The sequence below is a fragment of the Tachysurus vachellii genome, chromosome 4 (genome assembly GCF_030014155.1).
Source record: "Tachysurus vachellii isolate PV-2020 chromosome 4, HZAU_Pvac_v1, whole genome shotgun sequence".
Lineage (NCBI taxonomy): Eukaryota > Metazoa > Chordata > Actinopteri > Siluriformes > Bagridae > Tachysurus > Tachysurus vachellii.
The window spans coordinates 28,135,010-28,155,917 of NC_083463.1; the positions used below are offsets into that span (position 1 = coordinate 28,135,010).

The 20,908-nt window shown below is 38.3% G+C and overlaps 3 protein-coding genes across 11 annotated transcripts in view; 1 reads left to right on the forward strand and 2 right to left on the reverse strand.

The window, feature by feature from the left end:
• LOC132844861 (GTPase IMAP family member 4-like) overlaps positions 1-20,273 on the forward strand; it is a 32,280-nt gene extending 12,007 nt beyond the window's left edge. For 2 of the 9 annotated variants that reach the window (XM_060868715.1, XM_060868720.1), the window contains exons 2-4: positions 17,867-17,993; positions 18,118-18,849; positions 18,974-20,273. In XM_060868715.1, the coding sequence (XP_060724698.1) occupies positions 17,963-17,993; positions 18,118-18,849; positions 18,974-19,272 (1,062 nt within the window). In that variant the 5' untranslated portion in view covers positions 17,867-17,962 and the 3' untranslated portion in view covers positions 19,273-20,273. Of the gene's footprint in view, positions 1-14,355; positions 14,445-15,140; positions 15,276-16,084; positions 16,544-17,866; positions 17,994-18,117; positions 18,850-18,973 lie in introns of those variants that run through there. The other 7 variants (XM_060868713.1, XM_060868714.1, XM_060868717.1 and 4 more) reach the window with 7 other exon arrangements.
• LOC132844855 (probable ATP-dependent RNA helicase DDX17) overlaps positions 1-20,908 on the reverse strand; it is a 146,957-nt gene that overhangs the window by 48,362 nt on the left and 77,687 nt on the right. The gene's annotated exons all lie outside the window — the stretch shown is intronic.
• On the reverse strand, positions 1,586-2,701 carry LOC132844864 (protein NDRG3-like). The gene has a single exon (XM_060868725.1). It carries the CDS (start codon positions 2,634-2,636, stop codon positions 1,602-1,604), a length of 1,035 nt encoding a protein of 344 aa, XP_060724708.1. The 5' UTR covers positions 2,637-2,701; the 3' UTR covers positions 1,586-1,601.

The following is a 20,908-nucleotide window of genomic DNA, read 5'->3' on the forward strand; positions in this document are numbered from 1 at the left end:
TAATGACCAATTTGTTTCCAATGACACCATATACTACATCCTCAAATCCTTTTTTAAACATATAGTAAACTTGTATGACAGTAATAGAATACTGATTTGCTGTTTAAGTAGAAACGCACACCCACACGCATTAAAGGTCACTTCGAGCATAATGCAATGACTATTTTCAATCATACTCAATCAGTGTACAATTTACAGAAGTTTCTGTTTTGAAACACCTTTGAGAAAAATAAAACACTGTAGTAAAACCAATACAGTAGAAACTGTAATCTGACCAGCCAAACATTTTCCCAAGCCACCAGCCAATTTCACTTTGAACAAAAACTGGAATAAGACGTGAATGTCTATATACAGTAAGAGCAAAACATTCATACTAGATAGTGTTTTTTTTACATGCAATTATACCTGATTTTTTTTTCTTTGGTTGATATTTATGACACAGACTGGCTCTTATATCCTTATACAACAAAAGTATCATTTAGTTTCATGGAGTCATATCATGCCTTGACCAGCACTAAAGATTAAACCCTTAAACTAGCTCAAGTTGTTTTACAAAGACACAATAAGAGAGAAAGTGTTAAAAATGTGTTTGTTATTACAGTGGAGAGGTTTGATTCTAATGAAATCAAATGACAGATTTTCATTTCCTTTTTTCTGCCTGTTCCTGTCAATAAACCAAATATTCTCTCAACATACATGGGGCAAAAAAGAATGATGGTGTTCCACTATATAGGGATATGTAATTAAATACTACACAAAATGTCCACATTATTCCACATTTTAGTGCTGTAGAATTCTCAAATTATAGAAAATTCTGACCAGCTGTCACTTACTGTAAATGATTGAATGTGCTCAGTGGTTGGAATAATCACCTGTGGAAACCAAAATTTTATCATTTCAACCGCAGTTTTGATAAGTTACAGTACATGATAAACAATAACACAGCCTGCTGATCTGAACAATGACTAAGTCAAATTCATTTTTTTATAGTTAACATTTAGGTAATCATTAACTTTTTACATGCAAGAGAACATGACAAACTGTATATAAAGTATAAAATGAAAAGGACGAAACCTGAGAATAAAACATTAAATCTTTTTTATAAATTCAAAAAATTATATAAAAATAAAAAACTGTGTTAAATATTGTAAACAGTAAAGTGTAAGCTTTGGGACATCTAGAAGCTGTGACATTATAGAGAACGCTATAATTGAGGTAAGAAAACAAAACAAAACAGATAAACGTACAGATTAAAATGGATGAAATTTCATCATCAAATAACTTCATACAACTTTTTGTAGATTAGTGAAAGTGCATGGGTTAAATGCTTACTGCAAGAAGTGTTCTGGAAATCCTATTTCAACTTACTAAAGCTGGAAATCCTTATTCAACTTAATATATACAAAAAATATTTACTTCTACTTATAGCAAATATTAATATACTTTCACATTTCCATTCAAATGTCCTGATGTTTTCATCCTGACTTTTATCCATCCGAATATCAGGACCTGGTTAAGACTCCATGGTTTGTGGTCTGGCTTTGCACTCAGGACCTGGGCTGGCAGCAGCACCCTATGGCTGGGAGTTATTGTGAGTGCGGCTACGTGCACCTACGTGCGCCTTCCCCAGAGTTCATGCTGTAAGCTGAGTGGGTACGAGAGCGTGTCAAGCGCGTCATACTAGCAGTAGGCATGTAACCCATGCCCTGGACAAAGTACTTGAAGGCCTCAGCAAGTTTACCAGGTTGTACAACTTGGGGTAGGCCACCACAATCTGCCATCTTCAGAAGGGTGGTCTTTGTGGGGTTTAACCTCGAGTTACACTCAACAACGGCCTCCACAGCTGGAGAGGTATCACCAACAATTAGCAATGCAGGACACTTCAGAGTGTTGACAGTTCCCTCATTAAGCCCTATGACGGGCCTCTCAATCTCAAGATCTCGGCGGCTGTTGTAGGAGTTGCAGAACAGTTTAAGGTTGTCCTGGTTCATGTCCTGAGCGATGTGCAGACGGTATGTCTGAATGATCTCCTGGATTTCTGTCAGCTCATCTGTGCTGAAATGATGCCCCATCACGATGTCCACCAGGTTGCTGGTCCATCCTAACAACTTTGAGGCAGCCCAGTCCATCCATCCTTTTGCACACGGGTCCACATTAATAAGAACCAGACCCTCTACCAGTGTAGGCTGATTCAGCGCCAGTCTGGTGAGAATGTAGGCTCCAGCACCAACACCAATCCCAATCACACTATTGATCTTTAAGTGGGTCATGACTGAGGGCAACATCTCAGCTAGCTGATCCATCGTAGGGTACTGATACCCAGGGGGGAAAGGTGCTGCATTCTCCTGCTGACCTGGAGCATCCACTTGAACCACGGCAAAATGCTGTGTGATTTCCTGCATGTCCTCAAAGTTAAAAAGAGTGTTGAAGCATGACTTATGGTTGAGGCCTATGTCGTGGTATGTAAGGATCACGGGCCGGTTGCCTTTAGGTGTTCCTCTCATAGTGACATGGAGAACACCGTGGGGGGCCTCAATGTCATGCTCCTGACAGTCGAAATCCTGAAAGTTTCGGGCATTTTTGTCTGTCAGAAGGGGCTTAATCTCAGTCAGCTGCACATCCTGTAACCCATCCATCCTTGCAATGAACAGCTTTCAAATGATCGTTCTGTTAGGAGAAGAATAGCAGGAGCAGGGTTTAGACTCAGTATGTGTGTGTGTTTGTGTGTGTGTTTGTGTGTGTGTGTTTGTGTGTGTGTGTGTGTGTGTGTGTGTGTGTGTGTGTGTGTGTGTGTGCGTGTGTCTATGTGTGGGTGTGCGCGTGTGTGTTAATGAGTTGCCACTACACCCAGTTATAACATAGAAACAAAATAAGAATGTATTAATTATTTCCTGCAATAGTTAGACTGCAGCTTCAAGACACATTTCCAGAAATATAACACCTGAACATCAAACTTATCATTCGTAAGGCCTTCAAATAAAAGGACGTGTAAAACAATGCTTTTGTATATCAATAAAACAACAAACTTAATAGTACTCAAAGCGCTTGTCGTTGGGGCCCGTTGGTGCACGTTACACAACTCACCAAGATGAAGAGTTCAATAGCTCTTATTTAGCTCCTCACACACTCCTTTCTGATCCTCTGCTTCACAAAGTGTCCGTCCGCACGGCCGAGGTGATGTCCTGTAGTCTGTCCTGCAGCCAGAAGCTCCAGCTCAACGAATGTGGCTCACAATCCGTGTTCAGCGCGTTAAGACAACCAATAAATAAACAACCAAAAACTACGGTTATGGTAGAGTTAGAGTTAGAATTATCAAATAGGCCACGCCTACCTTATGACGCAATATCTGTTACTACGGCTAGGTTAGAGTTAGAATTATCAAATAGGCCACGCCTACCTTATGACGCAATATCTGTTACTACGGTTAGGTTAGAGTTAGAATTATCAAATAGGCCACGCCTACCTTATGACGCAATATCTGTTACTACGGTTAGGTTAGAGTTAGAATTATCAAATAGGCCACGCCTACCTGATGACGCAATATCTGTTACTACATGTTAGAGTTAGTCAGAATTATCAAATAGGCCACGCCTACCTGATGACGCAATATCTGTTACTACGGTTAGGTTAGAGTTAGACTTAGAATTATCAAATAGGCCACGCCTACCTGATGACGCAATATCTGTTACGCTGTTCTGAAATCCCTGGACATAAGTGCATCCCGTTTGCTATGATTGGTGCCCTTATTGGATCGGTGGTTGGATCGAATTATGGAGTGGTGAGCTCTGGATCCGGGATCATCATTGGGATCATAGTAACAATTCCACTGGGTCTATACCTGATTACAGAGTCTTTGTCACTTGGCGCGAACAATCGGTTGTAAATTAAAACAACAACAACAACAACATTTAACAGATGGATTTGAGATTTAATTGAAATTTTGGGAGGCTCCATACGAGACGGTGTATAAGTGTAAATATATCAGTATGACAGGTTGTAACTGTAATTACACCTGTAAAGATGAGACTTACACACAGTTTGAACTTAACTGTATTGGTAGCATTTCACTGCCCTCTAGTGGCCATCATATACAAAATACACATCTCAATACATTCATTCATCTTCTACCGCTTATCCGAACTACCTCGGGTCACGGGGAGCCTGTGCCTATCTCAAGGCAGGATACACCCTGGACGGAGTGCCAACCCATCGCAGGGCACACACACACTCCCATTCACTGACGCAATCACACACTAGGGACAATTTTTCCAGAGATGCCAATCAACCTACCATGCATGTCTTTGGACCGGGGGAGGAAACCGAGTACCCGGAGGAAACCCCCGAGGCACGTGGAGAACATGCAAACTCCACACACACAAGGCGGAGGCGGGAATCGAACCCCGACGATGGAGGTGTGAGGCGAACGTGCTAACCACTAAGCCACCGTGCCCCCCATCTCAATACAACATCTTTATATTATTTTATTATAACTGAATTTTTATTTGAGAATTGACAAACGTATGTTTGTGAAAACAAGAATAAAAAAGTTAGTATGTGATTCTCATTTTCTGAATGAATATTTAGAATAGCTTTGTTGATGCTGTTATTGAAACGATTGTAGAAATAAACTACTGATCATTCTTTATACATAAAAATCTAAAAGCTCTATAGTGGTAGTATTTATAATAATTATGATATTTATAATATAATAATTGCGATTGAATTAAATAGTAATAATAGTTGAATAAAAATATATATAATAATAAAGTGTATTAGTGAATAAAGTGTTTTTGGAGAAATAAGCATTGTGTGTTAATCTTTCACTTTTATGGAAGTCTACAAATAATTTAATATTAATAAAAATATATTCTTGTTAAAAAAATACAGAATATTATCTTGCTTTTGGAAAAATAAGGTGAAATAGAGTGAGTATTGAAGAAAACACTCCACTGTCCTGCACTACCCCTCCACTTTCCACCCCTTTTTTCTGTCTTCTTTCCCCTTTCCAGGCAGTCCATTTTGCCTTGGCTTGGATGTATTGGTTAAAGTGCTGGACTACCAATCGGAAGGTTCTGAGTTCAATTCCCAGGTCCACAAAGCTGACACGGCTGAGCCGCTGAGCAAGGCCCTTAACCCTCAATTGCTCAGTTGTATAAAAATGAGATAAAAATGTAAGTCACTCTGGATAAGGGTGTCTGCTAAATGCTGTAAATGTAAGAGAAGGTGTGAAAGAGTTTTGATAGACAATTTATATTAGTACACAATACATCATACAGATTATGAAGCTTTCTAATCCAGTCTGCTGGTCTGGGAGGGTAAACAAAATTTTGTGAACTAAGGTAACCTTTACACTAGTACAACATGATGTGATAAAACACCATGATTGTATGTAATAGACACTCTCTAGGACCTTGGGGAGTTTTTATTCTTCCTTTAGCTGCTTTTCCTGGGCTGAAGCCATGTGCTGGATGAATAGGTACCTGGAAATAACCGAAACTTGACAAATTGTGAGTAATATCATCTATTTTAAGAAGATAGATTTATTTTTTTATTTAAAAACCATCTAAAGAAAAAAGTTTTACAATTATATATATATATTAAGTTTTAGTTTCAGTTTTTAGTGCCTGATGCAGCAGCATTTCCTGTTACAGTCAGTACTAGAAGTTCCTAGTTTTGATGTGTTTACTATGAATCTATATAAAGGTTTCATGTCACCTGTAAGTGCATATGATGTAATAACATTTATTTGTGTATTAAAGTGAACAACAGCGTCTGTTTGAATGTTTTACTAAGAGTTAAAGCACAATGTGAATAAGTAGCAAGGACCCCATTCTGTATTGTAACTATATGACTCCAAATAAGTACATCATCACTTTGCTAATTTTCTGCATAATGTTCTCTTTAGATGACCAGTGAGTTTTGGAGGACAGTCTCCTTTATACAGGTTTGTGGTTGTACTTTATTATTTTCATTGTTTACTAATGCATTTAATAATGGAAGTGGTTTTATATATTCTTTATTAGAAAACTTCAGTTGATAGTTATCAAAACTTTGTACTGGGTGTGTTTTCATAACTCTTTAGTCTTTATGATTCCGTTCATTTAGATATGTTTGCTAACATTTGGCAACCTTTTAGGAAGAGGTGTATTTATATTGAGATTTCACACACAGAGGTACTGCATCCGGCCCGTTATCCACTTACTGGGGAAAACCTGCGGGAAGTACTGGGGGGAGTACTGGGGGGAGTACTGGGGGAAGTACTGGGGGGGTACTGGGCGGAGTACTGGGGGGAGTACTGGGGGGGAGTTGTGAGCGGTTTGGTTAGAGCGTTTGACTCCTAACCCTAAGGTTGGGGGTTCGAGTCTCGGGCCGGCCATGACTAAGGTGCCTTTGAGCAAGGAGAGAACGTTTCTCCAGGATTTGTGGTGCTACATAAAACAAAGACAGGGCTAAGGACTTAGTCCTAGCCACATAAAGTGCAACTGTGCAACCTGGTGCAAACAGTGCAGGACAAGACAGACAAGACAGTGCAGACAAAAAGTACAAAAAATACAATACACAAAAGACAATAAACAAAAACAGTGCTGACCAGTGTAAATACTGTGTGTAAATACTGTATGTAAATACTGAATGTTCAGACAATGTTTTGTGTAGTAGTACTAGAATGAACACAGTTTCTTAGAAGCAGGTCCCTGAGATACTGTATAGAATTGTGCAAAAGCAGCAAACGACTGAAATATTGTACAGTATGTGCAAAAGAGCAAAAAAAGTGTGCAAAACAGCATGCAAACTGGGGATGTAAACTTCTAAACTGGAGGGATGTAAGCAGGATGTAAACAGTTTGATGGGTGTATATTGTAAGTGTGTGTATTTGGTGTAGGTCTGTGCAGTCCATACAGATGATGTGCGTGTGTGTTGTGCTCAAAACAGTTCAGTTCAGTTATTGAGGAGTCTGATGGCTGGAGGCAGAGGGTGGAGAGGTGAAGAGTGTGTGTGAGGGGTGTGTGGGGTCATCCACAATGCTGTTGGCTTTGCGGATGCAGCGTGCGGTGTAAGTGTCCATGACAGAGGGAAGAGACACTCCAATGATCTTCTCCGCTGTCCTCACTATCCGCTGCAGGGTCTTGCGATCCGAGATCGTACAGTTCCCAAACCAGACGGTGATGCAGCTGCTCAGGACGCTCTCAATGGTCCCTCTGTAGAACATGGTCTGGATGGGGGGAGGGAGATGTGCCTTTCTCAGCCTTCGTAGGAAGTAGAGACGCTGCTGGGCTTTCTTGGTGATGGAGCTGGTGTTGAGTGACGGTGAGGTTCTCCGCTAGATGAACACCAAGAAATTTGGTGCTCTTGACGATCTCTACTGATGATCCGTCAATGTTCAGTGGAGAGTGGTTGCTTTGTGCTCTTCTGAAGTCAACAATCATCTCTTTAGTTTCATCAACATTCAGAGACAGGTTGTTGGCTCTACACCAGGTAGTTAGCTGTTGCACCTCCTCCCTGTATGCTGACTCGTCTTTCTTGTTGATGAGACCCACCACAGTTGTGTCATCGGCGAACTTGATGATATAATTCGATCTGTGCATTGCTGCACAGTCGTGAGTCAGCATGGTGAACAGCAGTGGACTGAGCACGCAGCCCTGAGGGGCTCCAGTGTTCAGTGTGGTGGTGCTGGAGATGCTGTTCCCGATCCGGACTGACTGAGTTCTCCAAGTCAGGAAATCCAAAATCCAGTTGCAGAGGGAGGTGTTTAGTCCCAGCAAGCTCAGCTTCTCAATCAGGTGCTGAAGGATGATTGTATTGAATGCTGAACTAAAGTCTATGAACAGCATTTGTACATGAGTGTCTTTATTGTCAAGGTGGGTGAGGGCTAGATGGAGGGCTGTGGCAATGGCATCGTCTGTGGTGCAGTTTGGACGATACGCAAACTGTAGGGGGTCCAGTGAGGGTGGAAGCTTGGTCTTGATGTGCCTCATGACTAGCTTCTCAAAGCACTTCATAACAGCAGGAGTGAGTGCGACGGGACAATATTGAGGCAGGACACTGTAGACTTCTTTGGGATGGGGACAATGGTGGTAGACTTGAGGCATGTAGGAACAATGGCGCTGCTAAGGGAAATGTTGAAGATGTCAGTAAAGGCATTTTTACTAGCTGTTCTGCACATTCTCTGAGCACCCTGCCAGGAATGTTGTCTGGTCCAGCAGCCTTCTGTGGGTTAACTCTGCATAGAGTTCTCCTCACATCGGCCGTGGATAGACAGAGTACTTGGTCATGGGGGGAGGGATGGTCTTCCTTGCCGTTACAATTTTCTGTGCCTCAAACCGAACACAGAAGTCGTTCAGTGCATCTGGGAGGGAGGCATCACTATCACAGGCAGGTGAAGCTGTCTTGTAGTTCGTGATCGCCTGTATGCCCTGCTACATGCGCCGGGTGTCTCCGCTGTCCTGGAAGTGGCTGTGGATTGTCTGGGCGTGTGTGCGCTTTGCCTCTCTAATGGCTCGGGACAGGTTGACCCTTGCTGTTCTTAGGGCTGCCCTGTCCCCTGCTGTGTGTGTGTTCACTGCTGTGTGTGTTCACTGCTGTATGTGTGTTCACTGCTGTGTGTGTGTTCACTGCTGTGTGTGTGCATTTTGGATGGGTTAAATGCAGAGAACGAATTCTGAGTATGGGTCACCGTACTTAGCCGTATGTCACGTCACTTTCACTTTCACTTGAGTATTGAGAAAGCGTGTGGCTGGATAGGGAGTGATGACAGGATAGGATCAAAACGGGCCAAATATAAACAAGGGAAAAGTGCAGGGGTTAGCATGTGATTGTGAATATATTTATTTTATATATTTATTCATTTATGACTCAGAAAATAATTAGTGAAGGTGTAATGCTTTTGATGACAGTGAAAATGGCCGTTTTAACTAAATCAGGGAAACACATTGGTTGTGCGTATGACATAAACGTTATGACATAAGGACGTTAGGACGTTATGACATAAAATCTCAGTCTAATTCAGCATTAAGTTGATGAACTGCAATAAATAAAACAGATCAACAGGGTGAACAGTTTTAATATTAACTAATTTGTATATGTTGAAAATCTTTGTAATTGTCCCACTTATATTTGGGTTAACTTTTTGTGAAAAAGGTACAGTATGAGGACAAAATAAAAATGCTAAAAGAAGGATAACCAGAACAGACAGTATGTATACAAACCAAACTGAGGAAGAACCTTTGCCTAAGCGGAGACGTGGAAGTATCGACGGAATTCGTCCATCTTGTAAGTGTTAATCTGTCCATTTAAGAAGGTTATATTATAGCAGATTACATCTATGCACAACCAATGTATTTCCCTGATCTAGTTCACATGATTTTCTTGTCTGTTTACATGTTTTTTGCAGTCACTGAAGATGAAAAGCAGGAGGTGGATATTGGTACCGTCAGGAAGAAGTATCAGGATGAGCTTCTGGCACTTGCAAAATATTACTTCAAACCTGTAGGTCTGCTATTGTTTGCTATGATTGGTGCCCTTATTGGATCGGTGGTTGGATCGAATTATGGAGTGGTGGGCTCTGGATCCGGGATCATCATTGGAATCATAGTAACAATTCCACTGGGTCTATACCTGATTACAGCCACAAGCTTCGCACGACAGAGTTCATCTCACAGTTCAATACTGAACAGACTAATTAGACCCTAAGACTATGAGCTACACAATAGCTTGCAAATATTTATAGCACTGGTACAAAATGAAGGAAATACACAGAGGTGGGAGTAAGTCATATGTGTCAAGTCACAAGTAAGTCTCAAGTCTTAACCTTCAAGTCTCAAGCAAGTCCGAGTCATTTTTTGTGAGAGTCAAGTCAAGTCAAGTCAAGTCACTGCTTTATGTCAAGCAAATCAAGTCAAGTCACTGGCAAGTCATACAGATGTTTGATAATTTAACTAAATGTATATATTAAACAAAGTTAAATCTACAGTATTTATGGACTACAAGTTTTATTTGCAACAAAAATTACTATATGCATTTATTTTTAAAAGGGTGTCCACATACAGGTGAGTTGTAAATACAATAAAAATCTAAAAATGAATAAAAATCAAAACTACAAAGAATAAGATGTAAATGTAACTGAAATAAGGCCAAAATAAAAGCATGAAAAGTTTCAAACATGGAAGAAGACCATGGAAAAGTATATATAAAAAAGTACAATGGTTTCTATGGAACCAAATGGCCATGGGACATGAACACATCCTTAAATTAGATCCTTCCTTTTTAACAACAGAATAACAACAACCAATCACGTCAACCAAAAAACTTAAATTATTGAATTCCTCAAACCTTGAAGTGAATTAACTATTGGAGAGAGAGAAAGAGAGAGAGAGAGAGAGAGAGAGAGATGATTGGAGTGAGTGTAATTTATTAATTAAAGGGATAGTTCACCTAAAAATGAGACAGGAATATGGCTGTGCTTGCAGCTCTGAAGTTTTTTTTATTTTTATATTTATGTTTTTTATATATATGTACATCCCCATACGCTTTTCACTCAAAGCCTAACAGTGAAGACCAATTATAAGAGCTATTGCAAAACAGCTGACATTTCCACATAAACAGTGACCAACCATTTATACTACATTGCGCTTGCAAAAAATTTACTTTGATAGAACTTTGTCATTCAATTGTGAGCGATGTGGTCGCATACTGCTGTTCTTCTCTTCTCATCTTGCACAAAATCCCGGTACCCGAACTTAATTATTTTTGGTGTAGCGCCTTCCATGTTTCATCACGACTGTTAAGGTTTATTAGTTAGTGTGCACGCTCCCTCTGCTTGCCTGCTGCGTCACGTGGTTAGATTACGCTCTTGCATGCGTTTAAAAACAGATTTAAAAACAAAATAGACAAAAACAAGTTATTTCGAGTCATTTAACTCAAGTCCGAGTCAAGTCTCAAGTCATGAATGTCAAGTCGAGTCTTTTTTTAATATTTGTCAAGCAAGTCTCAAGTCTCAAACTTGCGACTTAAGTCCGACTCGAGTCAAGTCATATGACTCGAGTCCCCCATCTCTGGAAATACACAACAAGAAATATAACATTAGTGATGCATCACTGTGAAGTGAGGCATTAAAAGTTTTAACATTTTTAACTATTGAAGGATTTCATACTATTTACCTACATATAGTTCAATTTGACATTTGAATGAAACAGGAGATTGTGGTCAGATACTTTTTACACTTTTAAGGCTCTATCAATGAATACATTAACTCTGGTTCACTACTGTAGTTTACAGACTTAAGATTTAAGACAGACTACAGACTTAACCCTGAACCTAAGACACTATTCAATTTTTTTTTTGATAAATACACACATACAACAAACAGTGCTAGTTGAAGTGTTTCATGAATAAGTAGGTCTGCGACCGTTGTTTAAAAATAGCCAGTGACTATAACTATACTAGAAGTTAAGTAGCAATGCCTAACAAATGGCAGCAAAAGTTCTAATATATTTTGTCTAATAATACTACATAAAGTAGAATATAGTCCAGAGGATTAGTTAAAAAAAAAGTCAAAGTTTTGATTACAATTTCCACAGTGAAGCATGGTGTTAGTACCATGGATGTGGGTGCGAGGTGCAGTGCGCGGGGTGATGAGGGCTTTGAGGTATAAGGGAGCTGGTCAATTTTTGGCTTTGTAGGCAAGCATCAGTGTTTTGAGTCTGATGCATGCAGCTACCAGAAGCCAGTGGAGGAATCGCAGCAGCGAAAACTTAGTTAGGTTGAAAACAAGTTGTACAGCTGCATTTTGGATCATTTGCAGAGGACAAATTGCTTTCATAGGCAGACTTGCCAGCAGTGAGTTGCAGTAGTCCAGTCTTGATATGACAAGAGACTGAACAAGTACCTGAGCAGCCTGTGTGGACAAAAATGGCCGAATCCTTCTACAACATTATAAGGATTCAGTCATTTTTTGTCCACACAGGCAGAAGGACAAGGACAAGGAGGAAAAGGACAGTTGAGTGTCCATAGTTACCCCAAGGTTGTGAGCTTTGACTGAAGGGGAGATCAGATCGTAATGCAGGGATATTACAAGATCATGACCTGGTGATGAGTCACCTGGGATGATCAGCAGTTAAGTTTTGCTAGGATTGAGCATCACTTGCATAAAGTGGAAGACAGGACAGTCGCTAATGTTCAAAAAAGGTGCTAGAAAGGCAAATTTTCTTTCTAACTAAAGGTTTAAATAGTTTAGATATTTTAGAAGCATTACTTCAATGCAGCTGTAGCTGAGCTGGTCAAACTAGTAGGTCATCTTTTCCAGCTTATGAGTTTTTTAATTAATACTACATTGTATGCAAGATCATTTCAATAAAGTAGCAGCAATGCAATTTAAAAATCTCACACATTTATTGATTAGTTTGTTGAGTAATAACGAAGCTAGAAAATATCATAGCGGTTCTGATTCTGAAGATGGTCTACCAGTTTCACCAGTGTGGACTGTGATGGTTGGTGTAATTGATTAGACTGAGCTGGATGTTTTTATCAGTGCAACAGACACCTTGTAGGACCTTCATTTCTTTTTATTGTTCTCCCTGATACTTTCGTGTAAAATCTACGCCTTCTGTGGCCTGACAGAGAATCTGATTTACCTGTACTGAAACCATCAACTGAATGAATTTGTACACATAAATAGCTTAAACTTAACAACAGATCATTTAAATCTAAGTAATGTCTTCTCTCTTTAATAATTTGACCCAATAGTTATTTTTTAATTTAAAAAAAACAAGCATAAAAGATTTACAGCAACAAATTCGGGACTGATGAGAAGCTGCACTGATTTGAAGCTAATACTTTTGATGTGTTTACTATTAATCTGCATAAAGGTTTCTTAGGTTACCTGTAGGTACATAGCAGGTGTAAGATGTTTTGGTACTCAAGATTGAACAAATTGTATTTGCATTATGTATGGAGTGATCTTCTGTGCATGTGTGTGTGTTTAAAACAATATTCTATTACTGTTATACATGGGGGGGGCACGGTGGCTTAGTGGTTAGCATGTTCGCCTCACACCTCCAGGGTCAGGGTTCGATTCCCGCCTCCACCTTGTGTGTGTGGAGTTTGCATGTTCTCCCCGTGCCTCGGGGGTTTCCTCCGGGTACTCCGGTTTCCTCCCCCGGTCCAAAGACATGCATGGTAGGTTGATTGGCATCTCTGGAAAATTGTCCCTAGTGTGTGAATGAGTGTGTGTGTGTGTGTGTGTGTGTGTGTGTGCCCTGCGATGGGTTGGCACTCCGTCCAGGGTGTATCCTGCCTTGATGCCCGATGACGCCTGAGATAGGCACAGGCTCCCCGTGACCTGAGGTAGTTCGGATAAGCGGTAGAAGATGAATGAATGAATGTTATACATGGTTCACATATATGCAAATACTTTAGCAGAAGTAGTATTTCACATGTTATTTGGTCATTAATAAACTATCTAAATATTATTCTTGTATGCTAATGACTTAATTTTAAGATTAAAATATATTTTAGAAATGCTGTACATTTAATTTTTTTAAGCTGTTGATAAATTTGACACTCCTCATATTTCCTAATGTTCAAATAAAGTGTTAAGTGAAAATCCCAGAACATTCAGATTCATTTCATTGCCATCAGATCACCATGACAAGCACATTCTTGCCGGGTTGCACATTTCTTATTATTATCTTCTGTGTATAGAGATTTTATCAGTAATGTGTTTCACTTCATGATATTCAAATGATCCTCATAACATTTATATAATAAAGTGACATATGAAGTAACATTCATTAGTAATTTGTTAATTATTTAATTAGAGCTGTTCCAGTGAATGAAAATCAATTAAAACTTCTTTTCAGAAAATGTCCTGTTTAGTTTCTGCATCATTAGTTTTGAGTTATGAAAAAGGATGATAAATAGTTAGTGACATTTATTAACAAGTTTATCTTGCTGCTTTATACTTGTGTGAAAATGCAGGTGTGGATTTGAATATCTTTAGCATCAACCTTTTGGCCTCAGTTGTAGAAACAGTAACATATTAGACTGAGTGTATTAATAAAAACCTCCTGATGTTAAAGGAAATTAATTACCATATGACTGATTAACTTCACTGTGGTATTGGTCAGTTCTAAGAGAAGGTGTGAAAGTGTTTTGATAGACAATTTATATTAGTACACAATACATCATACAGATTATAAAGTTTTCTAATCCAGTCTGCTGGTCTGGACAGGTGAGCAAAATAACCTTTACACTAGTACAACATGGTGTGATAAAACGTCATCATTGTGTGTAATACGCTCACTAGGACCATGAGGAGTTTTTATTGTTCTTCCTGGTAAGTTGTTAAAAAAAAGTATACGCCCTCAAAGATCACCTGATTTACCTGAGGCCTGAAGCCGTGTACTGTATGAATCTGTACCTGAAAATAACCAAAACTTGACAAATTGTAGGTAATATCTTCTATTTTAATTATCTGACATGATAGATTTATTATTTTATTTAAAAACCATCAAAAGAATAAATTTTACAGTTTTATATATCATGTTTCTAGTTTTAGTTTAGAGTGATGCAATAGCATTTCCTCATTAGTTAATGCTGGATGTTGACAGTTTTGATGTGTTTACTATTAATCTATATAAAGGTTTCATGTTACCTGTAAGTGCATATAATGTAATAACATTTCTATGTGTATTAATGGGAACAACAGAGTTTGTTTGGATGTTTTACTAAGATTTAAAGCACAATGCAAATAAGTAGCAATCCATAACAAATGGCAGCAACGACTCCAAATAAGTACATGATCACTTTGCAAATTTTCTACATAATATTGTCTTTAGCTGTGGTTTCCTAACTCTTTAGTCTTCATGATTCCGTTCATTTAGGTATGTTTGCTAACATTTGGTGACCTTTTAGGAAGAGGTGTATTTATATTGAGATTTCACACGCTTCAGTATTATGGGCTATTGTTATGACATAAAATCTAAAAAAAAAAGTCTAATTCAGCTTTAAGTTGATACACTGCAATAAATAGAACAGATCAACAGGGTGAACAGTTTTAATATGAACTAATTTGTATATGTTGAAAATCTTTGTAATTGTCTCAGTTGTATCTGGGTTAACTTTTTGTGTTTTGCGTCTATCAACAGAAATCTGTCTTCTCTTCAACAATTCTTAAATACAAATGTTTTGATAGAAATGTAAATGTGAAAGTGACATGGCGGGTGTAATAAATTTTGGCACTAATACAGCCATGGCAAATGGATCCTCACCAAAGGCTCCAGGTTAGATGTCTTTCAAAATATATTTTTTCTTTTGTGCATAATGATATTTGCACTTTGAGAAAAAGTTTATTGTCCAACTTCTTTTTTTCTGTTGTGTTTATATCTACTCTTGGGGGGGAGCACGGTGGCTTAGTGGTTAGCACGTTCGCCTCACACCTGTAGGGTCGGGGTTCGATTCCCGCCTCCACCTTGTGTGTGGAGTTTGCATGTTCTCCCCGTGCCTCGGGGGTTATCTCCGGGTACTCCGGTTTCCTACCCTGGTCCGTGCGTGCGTCCGTGCGTGCGTCCGTGCGTGCGTGCGTCCGTGCGTGTGTGCGCGTGCGTGTGCGTGTGTGTGTGTGCGTGTGCGCGTGCGCGTGCGTGTGCGTGTGTGTGTGTGTCCTGCGATGGGTTGGTGGCACTCCGTCCAGGGTGTATCCTGCCTTGATGCCTGATGACGCCTGAGATAGGCACAGGCTCCCCGTAACCCGAGGTAGTTCGGATAAGTGGTAGAAGATGAATGAATTAGCGAGGGTATTTTCGATGGTCGGTTTGAACAAAACCTCAACACGAAACAGCTTGTCTCTGGATGGGACATTGTCCTCAATCATGACCCTAAAAATGTCTGAGCTTGAGCCCAACTGTTTTACATGGGAGCAACATTACAAATGATAAAGGAGCCCAAAAAGGCAACAAACACTTACAATACACAACACCAGTCATAATCTCTCTCTCTCTCTCTCTCTCTCTCTCTCTCTCACTCACACACACACACACACACACACACACACACACACACACAAATTAATAAATGGAAATTAAACAAATACTGGGGGGGCTTTGGATGTCACGCTTGCCTGTCTTAAAAACTTGAGAGTCCTGCTTTTTGTAGCCTACCTCAGGTTGCGTACGTCTGCTCATTCAATAGCGCATTGATAACATAAGTAGAGAAATAAGTATTTTAAACAAGACTTCTCTCCAGAGTAATATACATTTCACCCAATTTTTATTGGCTAGTTCAATGATACTGTTTGAACGTTTAAATTGACTGCGATAATTTAAAGAAATTTTCACTGGACATCGGGTTCAAGAAAACTTTCCGTTGCCTGAGGGGCAATGCTGTGCAGTAAAGATTTAAGCAATAGACCGTCTCTAGGACCTTGAGGCGTTTTTATTGTTCTTCCTGTTATGTAATGAAAACTCACACGTGATTTACATGAACGGATGCAGTACGAATGTGTACCCAGAAAATCAGGAAACCTGACAAAAAAACGTGTAATTAAAATAACGTAAGTAACATCTTCTTTTTTAAATGATCTGACATGATAGTTATTTTTTTTTAAATAAAAAAGCATTAAGGATGAAATGTTTTGAGTTTTAATGCATTAAGTTTCTAGTTTGAGTTTAAGTGCCTGGTGCAGCAGCATTTCCTGTTTCAGTCAGTACTAGAAGTTCCTAGTTTTGATGTGTTTACTATGAATCATATTGTGCAATAAAATTTCTTTGTGCATTAAAGTGAACAACAGCGTCTGTTTGGGTGTTTTACTAAGAGTTAAAGCACAATGTGAATAAGTAGACATCCCTAAGAAAGCCAGCAATGACTCCAATTTGTGATATGATTCAGTTCAGTGTTCTATTTTGTCTAATAATACGACTCTCTAAACTTGTGTATAAGGTTGCATTATACATTGGTATGCATAAGTATTCACAGCTTCCTGAGTCACAGTTGCTGTGGAAGTTTTTTTTTTCCTGCACATAAAAGGGCACCTTTACACCCCTTTTAAATGTTTTACTGCATTATTAATCACTTTGTTTAAGTTCATTTGTTTCACTCTTTCCACGTCTTTCTTTGTTTGCCAGACATAGTCTTGCTCCTCATATTTATGTATCAAAGTCATGCTCCTAGTGTTCCTGCATTTGTTCTTCTTGTTCATGTATCACAGTTTGCTTTTGTTCACTTTTACATATTTGAAATTTATATCTGCACTCGTACCTACGTTTGTCTCCGTTATGTGATAGTTACAACCTATAAGTGGATGAAATAGATATAATCAGGATGTTATGACTCTACAAACAATAGCCAATAATACTGACTTATTATAATTGATCAGACATTGCAATCATTTCCACAGTGAAACATGGTGTTCTGCTTATTATTCTACTTAGCTGATCAGTGAGGTTTGGAGGACAGTTTCCTTATTAATATTTAATAATTTTACATATTTTTTAAAGATATTTTTATAAGCAAACTTATAAAGTTGATTATTTGACAAAATTTAGGGGCCTTTCAGGAACAGGTGTATTTATATTGAGATCTTGTGTCACTTTAAGTGCACAAAGGTGAACTAATTCAACTAATTATGTGAACTTTGGATAGATAACTCCCCCCAACGCAGCTCACCTTTAAAGCTCACCTTTTAAACACACACACAGTATTATGGGGTGTTGTTATGACATAAAATCCCAGTTAAGTCTAATTCAGCTCTAAATGGAAAAGGTCAACAGGGTGAATAATTATATTATAAACTAATTTGTATGTTTGTCAACAGATGTAATTTGTAAGTTGAAAATCATAACGTTGTTAACTTTTTGTGTTTTACTTTTATCAACAGAAATCGATCTTCCCTTCCACAATTCTCAAATAACGTTATGATGCAAATTTAAAAGTGAAATTTTTACATGGAATAAATTTCAACATTAATACAGCTATGGAAAGTGGATCCTCACGAAAGGCTTCAGGTTTGATATCTTTTAAAATATTTTTATTCTTTTGTCCATAATGATATTTGTGCTTTGAAAAAAAGTTTATTGTCCACCTTCTTTGTTTAAATGCTGTTGAATTTTTGTCTATCTTCTCTTTCAGATCAAAGGATTGTACTGCTGGGAAAAGCAGGAGCTGGAAAGAACAGAGTAGCCAGGTTCATCCTGGGAGACACAACGCTGAATGAAGAGAGTGAAGAGTGTCTTTTACATGAAGGTGAACATGCAGGAAGGAGGATCTGCATCGTGAATACACCAGGATGGGACAGAGTTTCTATAGAGTGCACTACAGAGAAAATTAAAAAAGAAATCGTCCGAAGTGTGACACTTTGTCCTCCAGGTCCCCATGCTCTGGTTCTGGTGTTGCCCATAAACGCTGATGATGAACTATCTGTAAATGAACTTAAATCAGCAAGTCGACACATGGAGCTGCTCTCTAACAGGGTCTGGAATCACACTGTGGTGCTTTTCCTGTGTGAAGGAGATGTGGAGGAATCCACAATCAAAGAACACATTCATAAAGCAGAAAAACTCCTGGAAAAGTGCAGAGGCAGACACTGTGTTATGCGTCTGAGTGACTCTGAAACCCAGGTCCATGGACTGCTTGAAGTGATAGACAGCATGGTGGAAGAAAGTCTGGATGATTTATTTCTGCCACAGGTTTACTATGAAGTGATGCAGAGCAAAATAAAGGAGCTGGAAAAACAGCATGAGAACAAAATAGAAACGCTAAAACAATTATATCAGAACAGACTTAGTATGTATAGAAATCAGACTGAGGAAGAACCTTTGCTTAAGCGGAGACGTGGCAGTATCGACGGAACTCGTCCATCTTGTAAGTATTAATCTGTCCATTTAAGAAAGTTATATTATATTATAGCAGATTACATCTATGCACAACCAATGTATTTCCCTGATTTAGTTCATATGATTTTTTGTCTGTTTACATTGTTTTGTAGTCACTGAAGATGAAAAGCAGGAGGTGGATATTGGTACCGTCAGGAAGAAGTATCAGGATGAGCTTCTGGCACTTGCAAAATATTACTTCAAACCTGTAGGTCTGCTATTGTTTGCTATGATTTGTGCCCTTATTGGATCGGTGGTTGGATCGAAGTATGGAGTGGTGGGCTCTGGATCCGGGATCATCATTGGGATCATAGTAGCAATTCCACTGGGTCTTTGCTTGATTACAGCTGCAAGCCTCGCACGACAGAGTTCATCTTTTGTGGAAGACAAAAAAACTGAACACACTAATTAGACCACAAAACTGTGAGCTACACAATAAATGCAAATATTTATACCACTGGCACAAAATGGAGGAAATATACCACAAAAAACTAACATCAGGGATGCATCGGTGTGAAGTGACCCAACATTTTTAATTATTATAGGATGTCATACTATTTACCTACTTATAGTTGAATTTGACATTTGAATGAAACAGGAGATTGTGGTCACATGCATAGAAAGCAACTAATATTTGCCAGATATTCCTACAGCTCATTTAATGTAGCTGTAAGTCTCCTGGCAACCTCTCTGAGATGTATTGTTCTTGCACTTCTCGTCCTTTCTTGTCCAATTTAGAGGCATGTTCTGTTCTCAGTAATGTCACTTGTAGCTTATGGTCTGTACAGTATTATTAGGGAACATCTAATGTTTTGGAAGATCTTATAAGATCTCCTGCTGAGCGCTATCTAATCCAAGAAGATGGCAGAAGGAAAATCCTTCAGAAACAGCATCTTTAATGCGGTTCATCAAAATCACTTAACTGATGACAGCTCTAAGAGATTTACTTTTAAAAATGAGTTGTACATCACAATAACCTTTATCGTTTATTTTATTATTAACTACTATTAGATTTCTAAAATTATTACAACTGTAAATAATCTTCAGCACTTTTTAATATATGTTTATATGACACAATGCTATGTTTGTATTTACATTTTATATTATTTTGCACATTTTACTTTTCTGCTTCTTGGAAAACTGTAATCTGCTGAATGCTTTCCATTTATTTCATTCATTAACACATCAGCTGCATAAAGTGGAGGTCTTTTCAAGACTGGACTGTTGGTAATGTTAAAAAAATGTGCAAAAAAAGCAAATATCCTTTCTATGGAAATAATGTTTATCTATTTTAGGTTTTAATATAAGGAGCATTATTTTAAAGCAGCTGTAGCTGAGCTATCAATTGTACTCAAGTCAGTGTTTTTTGATGCATCTGATGCAAATTTTTTAATAATAAAATTATCATTACTATGTTCTATGTCCTTTTTTCAAGATTGCTTTGATTTATTTCATGCAATACATGCGGTTTCAATCTCTAATGCACTGTGACTCTTTACAGCAAGATTTTAAGGAAAGATTTAAACCAGAACGAACAAACAAACAAAAAGAACAGTTCACTTCCTGTTCATGTCAACAATTGTACTAATATGTAAAGAAACGCTTGATAGCAAAATGTAAATGTCTATATGTGCATTTAAAACTGGAATAACTATTCATTTTCCATTATTTAAAATGTGTTAAACAGTTTTAAAATAATACAGTGTATATACAGAAGCGCTGTTGACTTTGGATTGCTGACACTTTGAATTAATTTCTATCAAACACTTCCAGAACCTAATTTTATGTATTAATTAATAAAGAAAATCCAATACTGTAATCAATACATGGGTTATGTCATATAGATTGTAGCGACATATACAAGACAGATCTGGGAGCAGAACAAACTGAAAGCGAATTCTGAAACTGAAAGCAGAAATTGCAAAGGCTTAAAGCAGTGAAGGATGAATTTTGGAGGTCTAAAAAGTATGTTAAATAGGAGCATGGGCATTTGTGACATTTGTGTATATATATATATATATATATATATATATATATATATATATATA

Excerpts from the sequence above, each read along its gene's own strand:
- LOC132844864 (XM_060868725.1), bottom strand. The coding sequence starts at position 2,636 with ATGGATGGGTTACAGGATGTGCAGCTGACTGAGATTAAGCCCCTTCTG.